Below are 18,873 nucleotides of genomic sequence, written 5' to 3'. Positions count from 1 at the left end.
AGTTTTATCAGTGAGGTCAGACTGAACAGGAGAGGGGGGGTTTCATTTCAGTGTAAGAAATTATCTTTTGGAAATTTTACTTCTTTTGAATATGTGGCTCCTCAGCTGAAAGCCAATTTCAGATTGATAATATTTTTAAATATCTATAGGCCACCCAGACACTGCACAACATTTTAAGATTAGTTTAGTGACCAGCTGCTACAATCTGTGTAGATTCTGACTGTGTAATTATTGTTGGTGATTTCAACATCCATGTAGACAACCCTCAGGACAAAGGGACTAAAGACCTGGGTAACAGTCTGGACAACTTTGGGCTGACTCAGCAAATAACAGAGCCCACACACATTAAAGGACACACACTAGACTTACTGATGTCGAAGGGTTTGGACTTTCCGAGGTTACTGTGTGTGATGTGGGCATGTCTGGTCATTACTGTGTTTTTTTGTTTGTTTGTTTGTTTGTTTGTTTGTTTTTTGAGAGTATGATTCCTGTTCACACAAATGTCTCAGTGAAGGTGATCACAAAATGGTGTATAACTGAAAACACTTATTTCTTTTAATGTTTTGGTTTTTTTGTTTGTTTTGTTTTGTTTTGTTTTGTTTTGTTTTTGCTGTTGTTTTTGTTTTTATTGCACTTGTTATTGTTCCCTGCTGTAATGCTTTTAATGTTTTATGTAAAGCACTTTGAATAGCCTTACACATGAAATGGGCTATACGAATAAATTCGACTTGCCTAAAAAACAGCATTATTTTTCTTCTTTTGCTCCTTTTTATTAAAATTACTGATATTTAGGTTTCTTGTTTGTTTCTGTTTTTTTTCTTTAACAAAAAGAATACAATACATTTATAAATAAGTAAATAAATGTTTTAGGTTTGTCAAATGTGTTATTAAACACTCAGCCAAACACAGTGACGTTATAAAAGTTTGTTCTTTAAAATCAGCAAGCCCGTGAACTAGCTAGTGGCTAGTCCTCTGTGAAAATGTGATTAAAAAAAGTAAAATTTTAAAATAATGTGATAAAGAATCATGACATGTAATTAAGGCTCAAATTTTAAGCTTTCTGAACTGAGGTTTAGTTCCTCTTTTAAATTACTAGTGAGGTTTTATTGCTGAAATCTTGAGGTAAAGATGAGTGGGTGATGACTTCAAATGCCAAGCACAGTTGTGAATAGACGTTGGCCGTCAGTGGCCAAAATTCTTCCCGACATAAACAAACTTTCATGTGTGAGTGGATGCTGTTATCTCACGCACAACTACTTCAAAATTTTGTACATGTGTACTGTCTTCTTCTATGTGCCTTTTAAGCCCTTACTTACTTGCCCTTACTTGACTAGCGCCTGTCAAACAAAGTCGCTTCACACACAGAGTTGTTTGTCCATTTAGGGACACCACAGTAAAAATGTTGATAAAAATATGGCATCTGCCATGTGTGTTGACCCACAGCAAGTAGGTATAAATGCCACATTCTAGGAGAATATAAACACATTTATTTTACCAATATTTTACCAATATTTTTGCAGTTCTTTAGATCCATTAAGTGATTCTAAAACAGTGGTCATGATCAATGATCTATACTCTCTATTCAAATCTGAAATCTGAGAAGTGCTTCTTCGGCTCAGCTACATTTTTTGTGGTTTTGTCAAACCCCATCATTCCCAAGTCAACCCAGAGGGAACCCTGTAGCATCAGTTTTCAACACATCAAGTAAGCATGGTGAAATACTGCCTTTTCATGGATAAACATTGAAGATATTTAAGTTTATCTGTGGTTACTCCACATTTATTCCACGCGGGGTCCTCACATGCTGTCAGTGTGGGTAAGTGGGAACTGGAGGAACTGATAACAGGAAAGGTTAAAGTCCTTGCCCAGATAAATGTGTCATAAAGGGCCTGGGTCTTGTTTTCTCCTCACCACTCTCCTGTCTTGCAGCTGTGGTTGTCTCCTAGAGTCCTTTTCTGATTGCAAACATTCTTTTGTTTCAGCAAAAATGGCTACAGCTGGGAAGGTAAGCAAAAATATACATCTATGTGTGTTATGTCACATGATATAACTCACATGAGTTGTGCAGCTGTTGATATTTGTACAGAGTTAACATAAGATCCAGATGAGCATAAAGACCATTTCCTGTGCTTAGGCTGTTTTTATTTCTCTATCTTCCTCCCCCTCTTCCCCTGTGCCTCTGTCAGATTTATCTTGTGTTTTAACTTGGCAAATATTTTCAAAGTATCCTGTCTGCTTTGTCTAAACTGCTGGTCGCACTGGCTGGAAAGTCTCAGTGGAAAATGTTCAAATTCAAGCCAAACCAGTTGATTTATCATGTTAGGGACGGCTGACTTCTTCGGTGTTTTACTTCCAAAAAATGGTTTACTTTAGCATGTGTGGAGTTTAAAATATTTCTTTGTGCTTCATGACATTCTGGCTTTTATCAGGAGCATTTTTATGATTTGTATCAGGACTAAAACAGTTAAGGATGGCATTAAACCAATTCATTCTTGTGGCATCTGAGTTGGTCTGACAATAAGAGGAGCCCTTTTAACTGCTGACTTGAATTATATTATTACAGCATTATGTTGTGGTTGGTGCTAGTGCAGTGTGTTGCTTTTTTATGTAGAAGTTCAAAAGTAGTTGATATTCATTCTTTTTCTTGTTTTTATATGCCTTAATAAAAGGCTTTTTGCAGTCCTTATTCCAGAGACATCTTTAGGATTTAAAGACAGGGGGGCTTAGCCCTCAAGAGATGGGTGGGAGATGAGGGAAGTTACCATGACCTCATGCTCCTGCTGAGTTCTTCTGGATACAATATAAATGCTAAATATTTGAATAGAACAGCCGCAAACCTAATTCCACTTCCTATTAGATTCCCTCTCAATCTGAGGGAATGAAAATGTGGAGCGGTGATAAACAGACTGGATTTGGCTGCCCGGCACATCAACTTTACTGTTTTTTTATTTGTTTGTTTTTTTTTTTTTGTTTGTTTTTTTTTTAGTAATTATTATTCCAGACATTACTGAACACAGTTCAAACAATCACAAAGAGCACAATCAATAAAGTCATAAATGAAATAAATAAAATTAGGATTTTATAGGGGCACTTAAGAACATTTTAGGGTGGCTCCAGATCCCCTAAAATCGGCCTAACGACACCCATGTGCTCTTTCACTGGCTAAGTAAAGCATTTTAAAAATGGGGTTGCATCACTTTTCATAGATACCCATTCCAGTGTAGTAGGAACACTCTGTAATACTTGTCATATTAAAAATGTTGTCACGTTGCCTTTTAGGTCATTAAATGTAAGGCAGCAGTGGCCTGGGAGCCCAACAAGCCTGTGGTGATTGAGGAAATTGAAGTAGCCCCGCCACAGGAAAACGAGGTCCGCATCAAGGTAAAAGACATCGACTTTGAACATTCAATAGTGGAACATGACTGTGTCATACAATACAGCTGCTCATCTACTTTTCTTCTCGATCATCAGTGTTTTCATTATTCGGTTTCTGTCTTTGGTGCAGATAGTGGCAACATCGGTGTGCCACTCAGACCTGTACCATCTGTTGGAGAGTATGCACAAAGATGGCTTCCCAACGGTCCTCGGCCATGAGGCTGCTGGCATCATAGAGAGTGTTGGGCCTGGAGTCAAAGAATTTCAGCCAGGTCAGTTTAAAATAGTTTAACATACAAAACACACTTATGTTTACAGAAGCTGAGAGAGGCCATGCATTTTTTTTAATTATCATCTCAAGATTTTTCCAGCAGTTATGCTGGAAAACCTGCACTGCTCCCAGTATACCACAACCAATAAAAGCCAATAACATTTTTTATTGTACATAAATGTGTATAAATTTTTTTTTTTAAATATTCGTATACACAGCAAGAAGGTTTCTGTGGGGGCCGGGGGGTTCTTCATGAATGTGTTGGTGTTCTTTCCCATTTTCCTCCCACAGTCCAGGGACGTACATGTTAGGATGATTTGGGTTTCTAAATTGTGTGAGTGTGAGTCTGACAGATGTTGGCCTGTGATGGACTATTAGCTGCTGGAAAATCCTCTGCTCCCTGCATTGGAATAATTGTAATTATTTGCACCATTTTAAATTTAAGACTGCAGGGAATATTGGTTTCTGCCTGAGGGTATTTGGTTGGGTTCATGTAATGTAAATTTTAAGACTTCACTAGTTCACAGTTTGAAATCTGACACACATATAGCGGTAGAAAACTGCTTTGATGATTTGGTAAAACTGTAGATCAATGTAGCTATTTCACAAGTTTTATTCTTGTCTGGTATTCTAAAAAGGAGACTTAAAACTATTTAAACTGAATGGGCTGTGCTCAAAACTATTTTGTAGTGAGTTTGAATGTAATGGGATCAAATCAGCAAAACAAAACAATCAGCTGGAGATTGGCAAAAGTCTTTGGGTACCACTCTGAAGTTATGTAAAATGCATTTTTGCTGTCTTACAGGAGACAAGGTGATTCCTCTTTTCCTGTGCCAGTGCAGAGAATGTTGCTTCTGTAAGAGTCCCAAGACCAACCAATGTGAATTAGCATGGTAAGAACTATTATTTCTCCTAAACATATAATTTTTTCCTTCTGTTTTAGGTATTTAATTAAATAAACCTTCAAATAAACCATAAACAATTGTTCACATCTTAAAAAAACAAATGTGTTGTTCAGGACTAGGATACGTCAGGAAATAATGGCAGCAGTGGAATCCAGGTTTACTTGCAAAGGAAAAAGGGTCCTACAGTTTATGGGAACCAGTACATTCTCTGAGTACACTGTGATTAACCAGATTGCTGTGGCTAAGATCGACCCTGCTGCTCCTCTGGACAAAGTCTGCCTCCTCGGATGTGGGATCTGCACTGGCTATGGGGCAGCAGTAAACACTGCGAAGGTTTGTAAGTAGAGACTCTAAGGGATAAAATAGAATCAAGGACGTTTTGTGTCAACCAACATAAAGATTTTAGATGTATGTATGGTTATTTATGCATTTCATGGTAAAAACCCAACCAGAAGGTTGAGAAAAGTGTTCACATAAATAGTACGAAACAAGAATATTTAACAGCATCTGCCATGATTATGAAAAGGAGGAAATTTGCACATACCAGCAAACTTTATGGACCTAACGATGGAGATAAGAGATCCTAATCAATGAACAACTAGAGGTGCAGCACTTCACTAATCAAGCCTTTTATATTACAGTTGCAAGACAGAAGTCTATCTTTACTGAAGGACACAACACAAAAGATTATCACTGGGGTGGTACCCTCAAAGGTACTGCTTTTGTACCTTTAACAGTCCAGTTTGCACCTTATAAAGACCAGTATTATATCTCCACGGATGTCTGGTCTAAAATATGGCACAAACTGCACTGTTGAGGATACAACAGCAGTCATCCTTACCCCATCACTGCATCAATTAGCACAATGTTCGATGCATTTTCTCCACCCCTTGACCTTACTGTCCTAACTGAACAGGGTCCATGCTCACATGGGCACCTGAGGTACTGTGAGCTCAAAACAGGAGTCAGTAGTAGAATAAACTGTTTGGCTTTGGCAGAGATGATTTGGCAAGTTTTTTTATGGGTAAAAAACATCATATTCAACTTTGCTGCACATCCCACAAATGTGACCATTTAAAAGTTAAATAAACAGGCTTTCAAAAGATTTATTGCCAAGAAGCATTGTTACAACAAAGAAACAATCAACCAAACAAAAATGTCCTGTTTGTGCTAAATTTATATGATAACTACAGCATATATAAAGTCAAAAGGGTAGCCAGCTGTTGATGCATTGTTTTATATTCAGTAGTGTTTTATATTAATGCACCAGACATTCACAGTTATGCATTAAAATCTGGCAAAATTCATACACATCAGGTCTGAGGTTATGGACTGACATGTTTTCTGGTTTTAGTTGACACCATGTTTTAATTAACATCTCATTCCTTTTGTCTGGAGTAACACAGAGATTTTTCTATCTCTAGGTTGAGCCAGGCTCCACATGTGCTGTGTTTGGTCTTGGAGCTGTGGGGTTGGCTGCTGTCATGGGCTGCAAAAATGCAGGAGCCAAAAGGATTATAGCTGTTGATATTAATCCAGAAAAAGCTGAGAAAGCCAAGGTGTTTGGCGCGACTGACTTTGTGAACCCCAAGGATCACAGTAAACTCATCCACCAGGTGCTGGCAGAAATGACTAACGGAGGAGTGGACTACGCCATAGAATGTGTCGGGAATGTGGAAGTCATGGTGAGGAGATTTATTCTAATATGGCTTAAAAGAGTAAAAAGAAGGTAACTTGACCAGGACATATGCTTACTTGTGTTTTTGTTGTTGTTGTTGTTGTTTTGTTATGTTTTGTTTTTTGTTTTTTTTTTTGTTTTTTTTTCTTTTGTTTGTTTGTTTGTTTTTTTTGTTTGTTTGTTTGTTTGTTTTTTTTTTGTTTGTTTGTTTTTTGGGGTTAGCCGTTGAAGAAGCCGTCTGTATACAATTCTGACTTTGTAATTTCTTTCAATTCAGCAAAGTGCCTTGAACTCCTGCATGGAGGCATGGGGTGTCAGTGTGATTGTCGGCTGGACAGACTTGGATAACATTTCTATCAAACCAGTTCAACTCATTTGTGGACGCACATGGAAAGGTTCCCTGTTTGGAGGTAAAACAAACAAAACCTTCATCACTGACTAGTTGTCAACTTATGGAGTTATGCTTTTTAAATAAGACTCTTCTGTTTGCATTTTGTTGCTCAGGGTTTAAGAGTAAGGACGGTGTTTCAGAGATGGTCAAAGCCTACCTGGATAAGAAGGTGAAGCTGGATGAGTTCATCACTCATACCATGACTTTGGACCAAGTCAATGATGCCATTGACCTCATGAAGCAATGCAAATGGTATCTTTCCATTTATTTGCCATTTTTGTTTCAGATACATTATTAATTATGTGCACTTATGCTCATTTCCTTTCACTCTTTTTGTTCCGCAGTGTCCGGGCAGTCATGACTGTTTCTCCACCATAACACAGTAGTGCTGCTTTCAGCAATATAATAAATCAATGTACAGCAGCAAAGCAGCCATATGACACGATAAGCATACTTTCTTTTTAAAGATTTTCTTCCGGAATTAAAAAAATAAATAAATAAATATTTATGTCAGATCCATGAATGTGTTCATAGACTGCTAAACTGTAAGTTTTGCCAAATTTGCATGTGGTAAACACCCAGAAATCACCATTAAAAGGTATGAAATTGAAGGGCCATGCACAGACAGAAACAGATAATAGGTCAGTCGTTTCAATAACCAGGGGGTCAGGCTATGTCCTCGATCTAGTAAAAACTAGGGCTGCCGAGTGATTACAATTTTTAATCAGATTAATCACAGCTTACAGAATAATTAATCATGATTAATCACCATTCACAACTATGACTGAAATCTGCCTGTTTTGTATTGTATCAGCAGAAAGAGCAAACTAATGCTTACTTGGGTTTTTCTTCGCTTTTTTACATTAGATGATCACTTTAGTTGTGAAAATTAGTTCAATATTACATAAAATCAAGACCTTAAAGTATATCTCATTTGTACCAATCTTTTCCTGGTCAGAGCTCCAGCCTGGCCCCCATTCAAACTTTTCTAGATCCGCCCCTGCATATCTAAAGTATAAATCCTTTCTACAACCTGTCAACTATTTTGTTAAAGAGGAGAGCTTCCTTGATTTGTATCTCAAAATCTGTTTATAATTTCTCTCAATGGCCCCTAAATGATCACACCTGTGTCTCCAACATCTGCACAGCATCAGTGATTTAGAAAAGACGTCCTCTTGTGTCTGTGAAAGTGACATGGATCTGATTGACATAAGACTGATAAATGTTACCTACTTTAGTGAGTCCAAGAACAATACTTCTGGGTATATATTTGCCAGTGTGAACTGTTGTAGAAAAATTACCAAGAGTCTGGAACAAGTAAAAGTATATAAGGTTTATTTACAGGAGAAGTATTGAATACAGAATTACTTGCAAGTAATGAGAGTGGTCATCTCGACTCGCGTGAAGTCAAGAGAGACTCTGGGGAGGCAAGAGGAAAAACAATAGTTATACATTTCTGTAGAAAGAATCCTCCACATAGTGTTCAAAACAACCTCACATAGTTGTGTCTCCACCAGAACCAGTCTGACTAAGGGTCTGAGGAAGAACCAGATAAAGGACACCTTACCCTCGTAGCGAACTTTTTAACAGAGCATGTACATGAAGAGAATAAACCTTAAAAGTGAATTAAAGCATGATGAATAAAAATGTACAATGTAAAAAGTGTAATATAGTAACAATCAGTGTAAATACAATTTATAAATTAATATAGTAAAGGAAGTAATTATAGTTGCGATTATAATATTATATATTGAACATAATAAGTAAAATTTCTTCCACAGAACCACGAACTGCTAGTTTCCCCCTTCTAAGCTGAATGATAAACAAACTCAACCAGAGAGATGGTACTAACAATAGAAAATCCGATCAGCTGATCCCCGACAGCCGTCATGATCAAGCGGCAACTTCCCCCGGTAAATTGTGAAGCCTATGCGGAAGTGCAAAGAAATTGCAGTTCACCCCTCATCCACTAGGGGCTGGCTCCAAAACAGAGTCAATCCCCATAGACTCCCATGTTAAAAAGACCAACTTCACAGCAGAAATAAACATGTTTAAAGCCTGGTACAAAAAACCATTTTAGGATTAAAAGGTCAAGTTTACCTTCATGACAACTGTAAGGGGGTGACTTTTTCTAACTCATCTGTCTGGATGTTATTTAATCTTGAAATTCATCAAAATTAGGGGCGTGTCCTTTTGATTGACAGGTATCCAATATCTGCGGCAAGAAGGGAGAGTGCAGCACAACTGTAGTTTTAAGCCGGCTAACAGCACGCCTTAGCTTTAGCCCGCCTACCTTCATTAGCTGGTTAGCTACTGTTAGCTCAGTTAGCTCTTAGCTACCAGCTCGGAGTTTGATGGGTGTCAGTCATCCACCCCCACCTTCACAGTCCCCCTCTTAGTTCCACCTCTTTCCCCATTTTTGGATTTTCCAGAAATGATGACACACTTGATGTTGCCAAGATGGTGACGGTGGGAACCACCCAATGAGCTTCAATTCAGTTCTTCCGAAACCTACCGGGGGCGTGACGGAGGCTCCGTCCATCTTTACAGTCTAATGTCATGATTCACAACAGGAGACGGAGGAGAGTAGGAGGCTGCCACGTTGTGCAGAGTGCAGATGACCAGAGCAGTGATGTTTGTACAAACTAGGTGAAAAGTGTATTTTAAAAAGTGCACGTGTTGAATGCTCTCACCAGAAAAGTGTGAGCGTTAAAGCATCCTCATCTCCCACGGATTTGATGCCCTCATATCCATGCATGCCAGTCAACTCACTTTTTCCATCTTGTCTGTAGACACCTCAATGTCGCGCTGTCATCAATGACGGATGCTGTGCATGCGCTAAAAATGTGAGTCATCTAACTTGATGACTCACGCATGAACCCTGTGTTTCACATGTGATAAGAACATGTGGTTCCCATGTAAATAACACAAATCACGTGTTTTACAAATGTGGTTCACATGTGAATTACATGTAGTTTACTAGTGTAATTCATATGTGAACATGTGGTTTACACGTGTGAACCAAATGTGAATAATATGTGGTTCACATGTGGAAAGTGTGGTCACATGTGGCCACATGTGAAATTCATGTGTTTTTTTCTGTAATGGTCCACCCTGCCAGCTCCCCTGAAATGTTCAAATAGCCAAAAAGTCCAAGGTGGAAAATACCAAAGGTAAGACAGGAAGCCTGATTGAAATATTTTGTGTACCCATTTACAGGTTTGATTGAAATATTATATAGTAACTGTAGTTTTTTTTTTTAAGGAAAATGCACAAAAGTTAAGTTTTTAATAAAACAATAAATGTAAGATTTCTTACCAACATACAAACCATTCATAGTTGCTAATTCTGCAGATATCAAAGCTCTGACTCACTAACTGAAGAGCTATTTCGGAACCAAAAGTGTCGGCTCTTCTAAAGGAGCTGAGCCAAAAGAGTGGAATTACCTGGATTTCTCATCACTACAGCTGTAAAAATTCAAATTTCTGAGCAGAACTGGGAAGAAAAGCCCTGTTTACTTAATAAAGAACATTTTATAAAGTCACAAAAAGGAATTTTAAAAATCTGACAAAAAATTGGTGTAATTTTAAAACTGTATTTGAATGAACTGCACAGCAGAAGACAGTCACAGATATTGTTCAAACACATCAGTAATGGCACAATCTTCATAAAAAGTGTGTAAGCTGAATTTAAGAACAAATTTGCTCTTAAGAGCTGTTGTAAAATGAGTCCATTCACCTCTGCTCAGTGAAATATGTACCAATGGTGATTCTAAGAGCTTGAAAAGTTTCTTGAGCAAAAAGTAAAGTCTTTACTAAACAAATTAACAGCCTAAACCAGTGTTTCTCAATCCTGGTCCTCAGGGACCACTGCCCTGCATGTTTTAGTTCTTTCCAACTCCAATACACCTGATTCTGATTAATTGAACCACTTGTCAAGTTCTTTGCAAGCCTGCTAATGAGCCACTCATTTGAGTCAGGCGTGTTAAAGATGGACACCTCTAAAACATGCAGGGCAGTGGTCCCCTAGGACCAGGATTGAGAAACACTGGTCTAAACAGGTGATTTAGCAGCTTCCTTGTTTATTTTATGGTTTTTGTGTGTCCTCTGTGCTGTCATTGATTATGTTATTAAATTAGATTTACACAGACTTGACTAATTATATCTGTGTTGCTTAACTTGGCAGATAGTGTTTTTAGTTTGTCTGCTAGGTCAGACTCCTACATCTCTTTGTCAGCAGACCTGCTGCTTTTATCCCACAAGGTCCAGTAATAAAAGAAAAGATATTACAGTGAACTCTAGACACTCAATGAAATGATATGAGACCATATAACTACATATTATATCTGCTTTATCCCAGGAGTGGTATTTTCTTTTCATTTAGCTTTTAACACACTAGATTGTGCAAGACCCAATCAGTGCTGGTCTGGAGGAAAAAAGCTTCTATTAGGGTTAGAGTTCAGGAGAGGACCCAAAGGCAGCCAGGGCTCTATTTTAAAGCTGATAAAAGTTGCAACAAAAGCAATAACTAAAGAATACACTAAAGTAAGAAATGGCAAAACATAAAGGCAAAAAACAAGAGGAAATTAAAGGAAGGCCAAGGTACAAACACAAGACCAAGATGCTCATACAGATACTTTTGAACCTGCTGCACATGCTGTTTAAACAGTCAAACAACACAAATAAAAGGTTGAAAAAACAGATATGGAAGGAGAAGGCTAATTACACTTTGCAACCTGGAGCAGGTGGAAATCACTGAGAGATCAAAGGCAGAAAAATGTGTATTCTGAAGACTTTAAATATGGCTGTGACCTAAAGTTTAATGATCCATCTTGGCCCAAATCCAGTTTCACTCTACCCACCTCCGATTCAACTGGTTTGTGTTAAAAGCAGAGTCCATGGAGGTGATGCCATAGGTTGATTGAGTCAGGGTTGGCTGAAAGGTACTCGAGCAGGCAAGGCTCAACTCCAGCTAACTTCAACTGATTTCATCAATATCATGTTTGTTAGAAAATGCTATAAATTTTGAAGACAAAAGCATCCCCTAAAACAAAGTTTTCTGCCATCATTCCATATTTTCCATATAACATTAAAGACAGTGGACGGTGGTGGAGCTGGATGGTGAAACTCCAGTTTTCTGCAAGTCGCAGTGAGAGGCTACTCGCTTCTTTGGCCCCACAATCGGTAACATTTTGGGGGATATAATTGTAAAAAGGCTCTTGTGTAAGAAGTGAAAAAACACAGTTTTCATGATCTTACAGCAAATGTGCAACTTGTTGCAATCAACACCCCCACTGCAGCTGCACTCACCTGTGATCCTTCACACCTGCTGCTCGTTCCCTTATTCATCTACATATACCAGCCTAAACCAGAGCCTCATGTTTTCAGACATTTTGCAAGTCAGATACAATTTCAACTAATAAATAACCTGATTTTAATCAAATTGGGTACAAATGGTAGGATGAGGACTTCTTGCTTTACAACAAAGTCTTGTGTTCTCCAGCATAAATGATAAATATAAGTTTTAAGATTCTCTAAATTAATTATCACTTGGCTTAACACAGAACTATCATAAGCTTAATGAGGCCAATATCTGGGGTGGTGTCATCATATTATAAATTAAACATTTTCTAAATATGTTATAATTGTACCTTATCTTCAACATTCTGGGGAATAATCACAAACTACAAGAAATACATAAAGACATGTAATGATTGTGTATAAACCCATCCAAATGCAGATCCACTCAGCAAAGGACGGTTTTGTGATATATATGCCTAAAGTATGATATTTTTTTTATCACTTAATTCTGCAAACTTATATGTTTTCTATGAAGAAATACTTGCTAATTTAATTTTTACATTTTATAAACAACACACTAAAAAATTGCTAAAAAAAAGTCATAGCAAAAGTCTTAATTAAACCAGAGAATTTGATGTAGTTTGCATAGAGTAACCACAAACTCTGGGACACCATGCTGAAAACTGTCATGGAAACAAGACAGAAATAAAGAAGAATCGAGGATCAGCACACAATTGTCAAACCGCAAAATTAAAAAAATAAATAAATAAATAAAAAAAAAAACGTAAAAATACAATAAATTAAAAAATAGTAATAATATTAACTAATGCATATGAGCAATAGCAGAAATGTCCATGAGACCAGACAGCAGTGCAAATTACATTTTAGACAATCAGAAAATATGCAGCTAGGGTGAGTCTGTATTTGTAGCATCACTTCCTTGAAGGAAGAGGCACAAACAGTTCCAGGTGGGTGGGATCAGCTACAGCTGGCCTTCGTCTGGACTCGGTTAACATAAACTGAGTCCAGATGTCGAAGAGGTCTTTGTACAATGCCCTGTGGTGTTCCCACCAGCCAAGCCAAGTGTCCCCTGTCCTCTGCTGTGCAGTTCCCCTACCACACAGTCATTCCTAGGCAGAGGAGAAGATGCTCTCTGTGGCTCGATAGAGGTTAGCAAGCACATGAGAGTCCAGCCGGCTTCAGCTTCCAGAGAAAGAAAGGCCTCTGTTGTGCTTTCTTTACCAGTTGTGATGTGTACAGAGACCAGAGGCCTGTACGACTGAAGCTGGATTTTTTTCTTATCCAGGTGATCAGTTCGCTTGGAAAATGGCCGCCCATTCTTAGAAGATCGCCTTGATGTTGGTACACAGATTGTGAGAGGAAGAGTTTTTAGGGGTAGATGCATCCTTTTGATGAAGAAAAAAAGTCTTGTCGTTGACTGCTTTGAAGTATGTTTTGTACTTGTTCTTGACTTGTTCCCCCGTCCGTTTATCACTGCTTAACAACACCCTTAAAGAAAACTATTAAAAAAGCTTAGTTTTATACTTAACCACATGATAACAGCAATTAAGTCCTACGTGACTTCTGTATTCTCCTGTGGAGAAAATGAGTGCTGCAGAAAGGGAAAAGTTCAGCCATGGAAGCTGCACTCCTCATTACAATTAGTGTAAACCTTGATCAGCCCTTCCTTCATACCTTCATAACATAACAATGAGTCGAAGTACAGTTTTTAAAAAGTATGCTGACTGCAGGGAAAGTAAGTATGCTATATTCTGTAAAGTTTTGTTAATGTTTAACAGATTTGTGCAGCCCAACATAGAAAAACACTGCCAGAATATTTTATCTGCTCAGTCAATTGTTTATGGAATAGAAAAACATGTTTACATGGAGAGAAAGGTAATAAACAGCGGGTTCAAAGTCCTTATGAGCTCTGAAACTTTCATTCAACAGATAAACAGGCTTTCTTTTATATGCTTCTTAATTTATCAGAAACAAATGTAAATTGACTTCTTTGAGTCTCAAAAGACTGGGAGGAATTGAAATCCTCTGGTGATGGAGGAAATGGAAGTGATACCTCCTAAAGCTGGGGAGGTTAGTCTCATGCCATTGAATCATGGTTAATCTATCAAAGTATTGCTTTTCAACTAATCACCCTAAACAAGAGAAGTCTTTAGACATTTTAATGGATTCAGCATCAGATCACAAACTTCATTTTGTTTCTGTCACACTGACTTCTACACACTGACTGGATCTGATCCTGAGGGAGCCTTCCCGGTGGTGCTGGGCCATGCAGGAGCTGGCATCTTAGAAAGTGTTGGTGAGGGAGTCACCAAGTTGCAGCCAGGTTCTCTTCCTTCATACTGGGCAGTGTCTCTCGTGGCTCTCAAATGTCATAATATCATGAATTCAGAAAGATTCTGGATACATTTCTTTGCATGACTGCTTCACATGATTTATGCAGCACTGCACTCAAACTGTCTCCTGTTCCAAAACATCCCAATATGATTTTGTAGTCAACGTAGAGTTTCAGAAACGCATGGACCACAATGGTCTTAAAACACTGAAGCAGAAGCTACTGACCTGCATCTGCAGGATTTTATAAGTTGTGGTCCTGCCATAAAGACTTGTTTATTGGTTAAGAGCTTGAAATAGAAGTATGGATGCTTGTATTTTACTGGATACAGTCATCCTCTTGTATATTCCATAATGTGGAGAGTTCAAGTTCTGCAAGAACCCCAAAACTAACTTGTGTCACATGATCAGGTTGATGTCCAGTGGTTAAGCTCTGTCATGTAGCTGCTAACATTTAAATGCATTTTACCCAGTACACGACATCTGAACAAGGTGTGTCTGCTGGGCTGTGGCATTACCACTGATTATAAAGCTGCTCTAAACACTGCAAAGGTTAGTTTTTCTTTTACATTCTGTTTTCACAGGGAAAAAACAAATTACCTTTGCTATTATTATAATTACCAAATCAGGTGATAGTTTGATGAAAAAATTCAAGGGGAAACTACACAGAAGCATATTTCTAAGTAATAAAATGGTGAATTAATTTGACCGATGCCAGTTAGTTGCTCAAAAGTGTTTGACTGGCAATTGAATGGGCTGCCTTGAAATTGATGGTGCCCATTACTGTCTTAATATTTTTCACTGATACTGGGTTCCTGCCTTATCCAAGCCTGCAGGTAGAAGCAGGGTCAACTGGGACTTGCAGCAATCATGGGCTGTAAAGCAGGGGTTGTGGCAAGCAGGATCATTGGAATTGATCTCAACCCTAACAAGTTTATAACTGCCCGAGAATTTGGAGCCACAGACTCGCTGAACCCAAAGGACCACAGCAAGTTAATTCAAGAGGTCCTGATTAAAATGACAAAAGGAGGCATGAACCACTTCTACTAATGTGTGGGCAATGTGGCAACATGGTGAGTCATATTTTAAGTAAATTACCTAAACATGCAGATTAACCAAACAAACATTGGCTCATAAATGTGGTTTAACATCAACTGACTTCTGTATTCTTTGGAAATAAAGAGCATTTTGATGCAGATACTTTACACAGTTTATCACAACTGAGCAATGCTGTAGTCAGATTCTGTTAAGATCAGACTGCTAAGTCATGGTGTTCTCATTTCCTCTCATGGTGGCAGCGGCCAGCCCTGGAGGCCTGCTATAAAGGAGGCGTCATTATCAGGGTGGCATCAGCTGGACAAGAGATGTCCACCTGGCCCTTCCAGCTGGTGACAGGATGCATGTGGAAAGGCATGCCCTTCAGAGGTAACCTGAGCCAACTGTCCAGGATTATTTGTGTTGATTCAAGAAGGTTCCTGATTTGGTTGGATTTGATAGGGCAAAAGCTTTGTATACCAGCTTTGTCCAAAGCAGATGCATTCACTGCTCCCTTCAAGTTTTCCTCTACAACAGTACATTAACGCTTTAGTTTTCACCCTGTGCCAGCAGCAGGTCAAATTTCTAATCTGTTTAATAATAATGCTTTGTTTATGTTCAAAAACTGATAAATGACTGGAGAAAAAAACTCTGAAATGTCCACCCTTCCTCAGTCCAATATTTATTGATATTTAATTATTTATTCACACTTTACTAGCTAGAATACTAGCAGGCTACACAAAGGTGGAAAACATGCTAAAACTAGCAGATTTAAGGCTAACATGATTTTTGACAGGTATAGCCTGTCCCCGATGTCCACGCGATGCTGCAGAGACGTGTCAAACACAGAATTAAAAGCTTGAAAACGTATGCTTTATTAGCTGAAGAGGAATTTCCATAAAATTAAAAAAAAAAACTTTTGCTAATTTTAGCCAAAATCTTCCATCTTAACATCATCAGTCCACCAGAAGTTTCTAAAAGCACCACCTTTATTTAGATGTTCATTCTAAAAAATGCTGACACATTATAAACTGTGCACCATAGTCTGAACAATCTCACTGAAAACTGTCTAAGGGTAAAACACAAATTTGAATTTACTTTTCTAAGGATTGTAATAGTGCTTCAGACCTCAGTTTGACCTGTTAAATACATTTGTATTTATGAATTACACTACACGCAAAGGTAAACAGCTACCTGAAAATGAAACTTTCAGTATCAGAGTGCAGCTGAACGTTTGAGCATTTTTTAATGAGTCAGTATTAAAAAGCCTTGAAGTGGAATAATCAAGTCTTTTGAACAAAAATTGAATAAGCTGTATCCCTAACAAGCCAATTAAGACCGGAAATCTTGGTAACTTGTTTAACTGCCGAGTTTCTTGGGGGGAGTATGCCCTCCTGTAACTGTGCTAAACAAAAACAAAGCAATGCCATGGAGGAGTTTGACTCTAACAAATATAATTCAGCTCACATTCAAATATGCACATTTCTTATGAAATTTAAAAAAAAACAATGTTTGAAAAAACTCACAACTTTGCTTTTATGACATTGATACTCATACTACTACTCTTAACTCAGGATACAAGAGTCTTGACAGCATTCCCAAACTGGTGGAGGACTACATGAAGAAGCTGCTGGGTGGATGAATTTGTGACTCACACTCCACACCCTTCGAGAAGCTTGCTGATGGTTTGATCTCATGCATGCTGGGAAGCGGTAAGCTTTGCAGATCGATTCTGGGGTTGTTTGTAATGTTAAACTCTGTAAGGCTCGAGTTCTCCTTTGAGTTTTAACTGCTAAAGAAACGCATGCGTAGCTGCTGCCCTCTATTGAGGACAAAGCTGAAATGAGATGAATGGTGGAGACAGAACGGAGGCTCCTTCTCAAGATTTTGGCATTTATGGCACCAATAATGCCTTTCAGCTTCTTGTCATGTCCTTTCTCACCCCATTTTTTTTTTCTTTCTTCCAGCATTCAAGTTGTCCTTCAGGTCTAGACTTCAGAGCACAGACCACCCTGTTTACCCGTCTCTCTTTTTAATAAATCTTTAATTTCATGTTCATGTGTGTGTTTGTTTGAACAATGCAGTGAGTTTGCTGTTTGATAAACACCTCCTCTCCACCGTTACACAAAAAGAGAATGTGGAAGGGAGAGACAAAAGAATGAAAGCTGCATTATTCTGAAATACTCTTTGATCTAGTTTGAATGAATAATGAGGTAATACAACCGCAAATGCTGAGTGATTCTTTTTTGGGAGAAGCACGAGTATGTAAGCCTGGAGTTCAATAAAAGTGTGAAGACAATGCAGTAGTTTTTTATTTTTTTAATGTGTGTATATATATATATACTTGCATAACATCTTCTACCTCCTCCCCCTGCAGGCTTTGAACACACATATTGTTAGAATATTTTGTGTAGGAAAACAGCCACACTGTTTTGAAGTTAGATTTCATGCAACACTTCCACTGCAGTGGAAACACGAGAGTAAAAATGAATCTTTTTTTCGTATATTTGTTGTGATGAAAGTGGATCCAACATGTGTTTGTGTGGCAAACAAAAGTTTCTGGTGCAAGAAGGAGGACACTGAAAAAAGATGATAGTTTAAATTTGGAGTTAACTGTTAATATTTACAGTACAGTATTTATATACTGGAACATGCAGACATAAGTGGAAACAGAGTATGAGTATGAGCTTGAAAGTCAATATTCTTCAACACAGCCTCTTAGACAAGCCTTCTTGTAATTTCTTTAGGACTAGTTCTCTGTCTCTATCAGGGGTGCCCAAGTTCGGTCCTCGAGATCTACCATCCTGCAACTTTTAGATGCAACCCTTCTCCAACACGCTTGAATCAGAAGTCATCTGCATGTCATTCAGCTCTGCAGAGGCCTGGTAACGAGCCAGACATTTGATTCAGGTGTGTTGGAGAAGGGTTGCATCTAAAAGTTTCAGGATGGTAGATCTCGAGGACCGGACTTGGGCAGCCCTGGTCTAGATGATCCTATACTGTGTCAATAATATTGAGGTCCAGGTTCTAAAGAGGATTTATCACATAAGACCTTTTGCCCCTGATTCTTTAGTCCAGTCTTGTCATTTAGACGGGCGGCTGTAGCTCAGGAGGAAGAGCGGTTGTCTTTCGACCGGAAGGTAGGTAGGCGGATCGACTCCAGGCTTCCACTGACTACATGCCGAAGCGTCCGTGGGCAAGACACTTAACCCCATGTTGCCTCCTGATGTGCCTATCGGGGTGTGAACGGGTGTGTAAATGGGTGAATGTTTAAGTAGTGTAAAGCGCTTTGAGTGGTCAAACTGGCTGGAAAAGCGCTATATAAGTACAAGTCCATTTAGCATACATCAGCCTTTTATCCCCTTCCTTAAAAAGCCACCCTTCCATGGATGAACCTTCAGCCAATAGAAGATGATCAACTAAAGGGTCCGATGCTTCTCCTAGAATTTTATTGTCATCTTAAGGATGTCTTTGTAGTTGTTTTCAGGCCCACCATTTCTTCTGTTATCCTCCTCTTGTGTAGTTTCCTCAAACTTTTCAAAGGACATTGCATACGGTGCTGAGTT

At 38.5% G+C, this 18,873-nt stretch overlaps 1 protein-coding gene and 1 pseudogene across 1 annotated transcript; both read left to right on the top strand.

Annotated features, from left to right (window-relative positions):
* Positions 1–1,869: 1,869 nt before the first annotated feature.
* Positions 1,870–18,233, top strand: LOC121631367 (alcohol dehydrogenase 1-like). Its single transcript, XM_041972230.1, has 10 exons — positions 1,870–2,005; positions 3,280–3,381; positions 3,506–3,647; positions 4,452–4,539; positions 4,665–4,884; positions 5,976–6,236; positions 6,507–6,639; positions 6,734–6,872; positions 6,965–7,053; positions 18,214–18,233. The coding sequence occupies exons 1-9, from the start codon at positions 1,874–1,876 to the stop codon at positions 6,996–6,998; spliced, it is 1,251 nt and encodes a 416-aa protein (XP_041828164.1). The 5' UTR covers positions 1,870–1,873; the 3' UTR covers positions 6,999–7,053; positions 18,214–18,233.
* On the top strand, positions 13,277–17,359 carry LOC121631573 (annotated as a pseudogene).
* Positions 18,234–18,873: the final 640 nt, after the last annotated feature.

The sequence above is a fragment of the Melanotaenia boesemani genome, chromosome 20, assembly GCF_017639745.1.
Source record: "Melanotaenia boesemani isolate fMelBoe1 chromosome 20, fMelBoe1.pri, whole genome shotgun sequence".
NCBI lineage: Eukaryota > Metazoa > Chordata > Actinopteri > Atheriniformes > Melanotaeniidae > Melanotaenia > Melanotaenia boesemani.
This window is presented reverse-complemented; position numbering and strand designations above follow the sequence as displayed.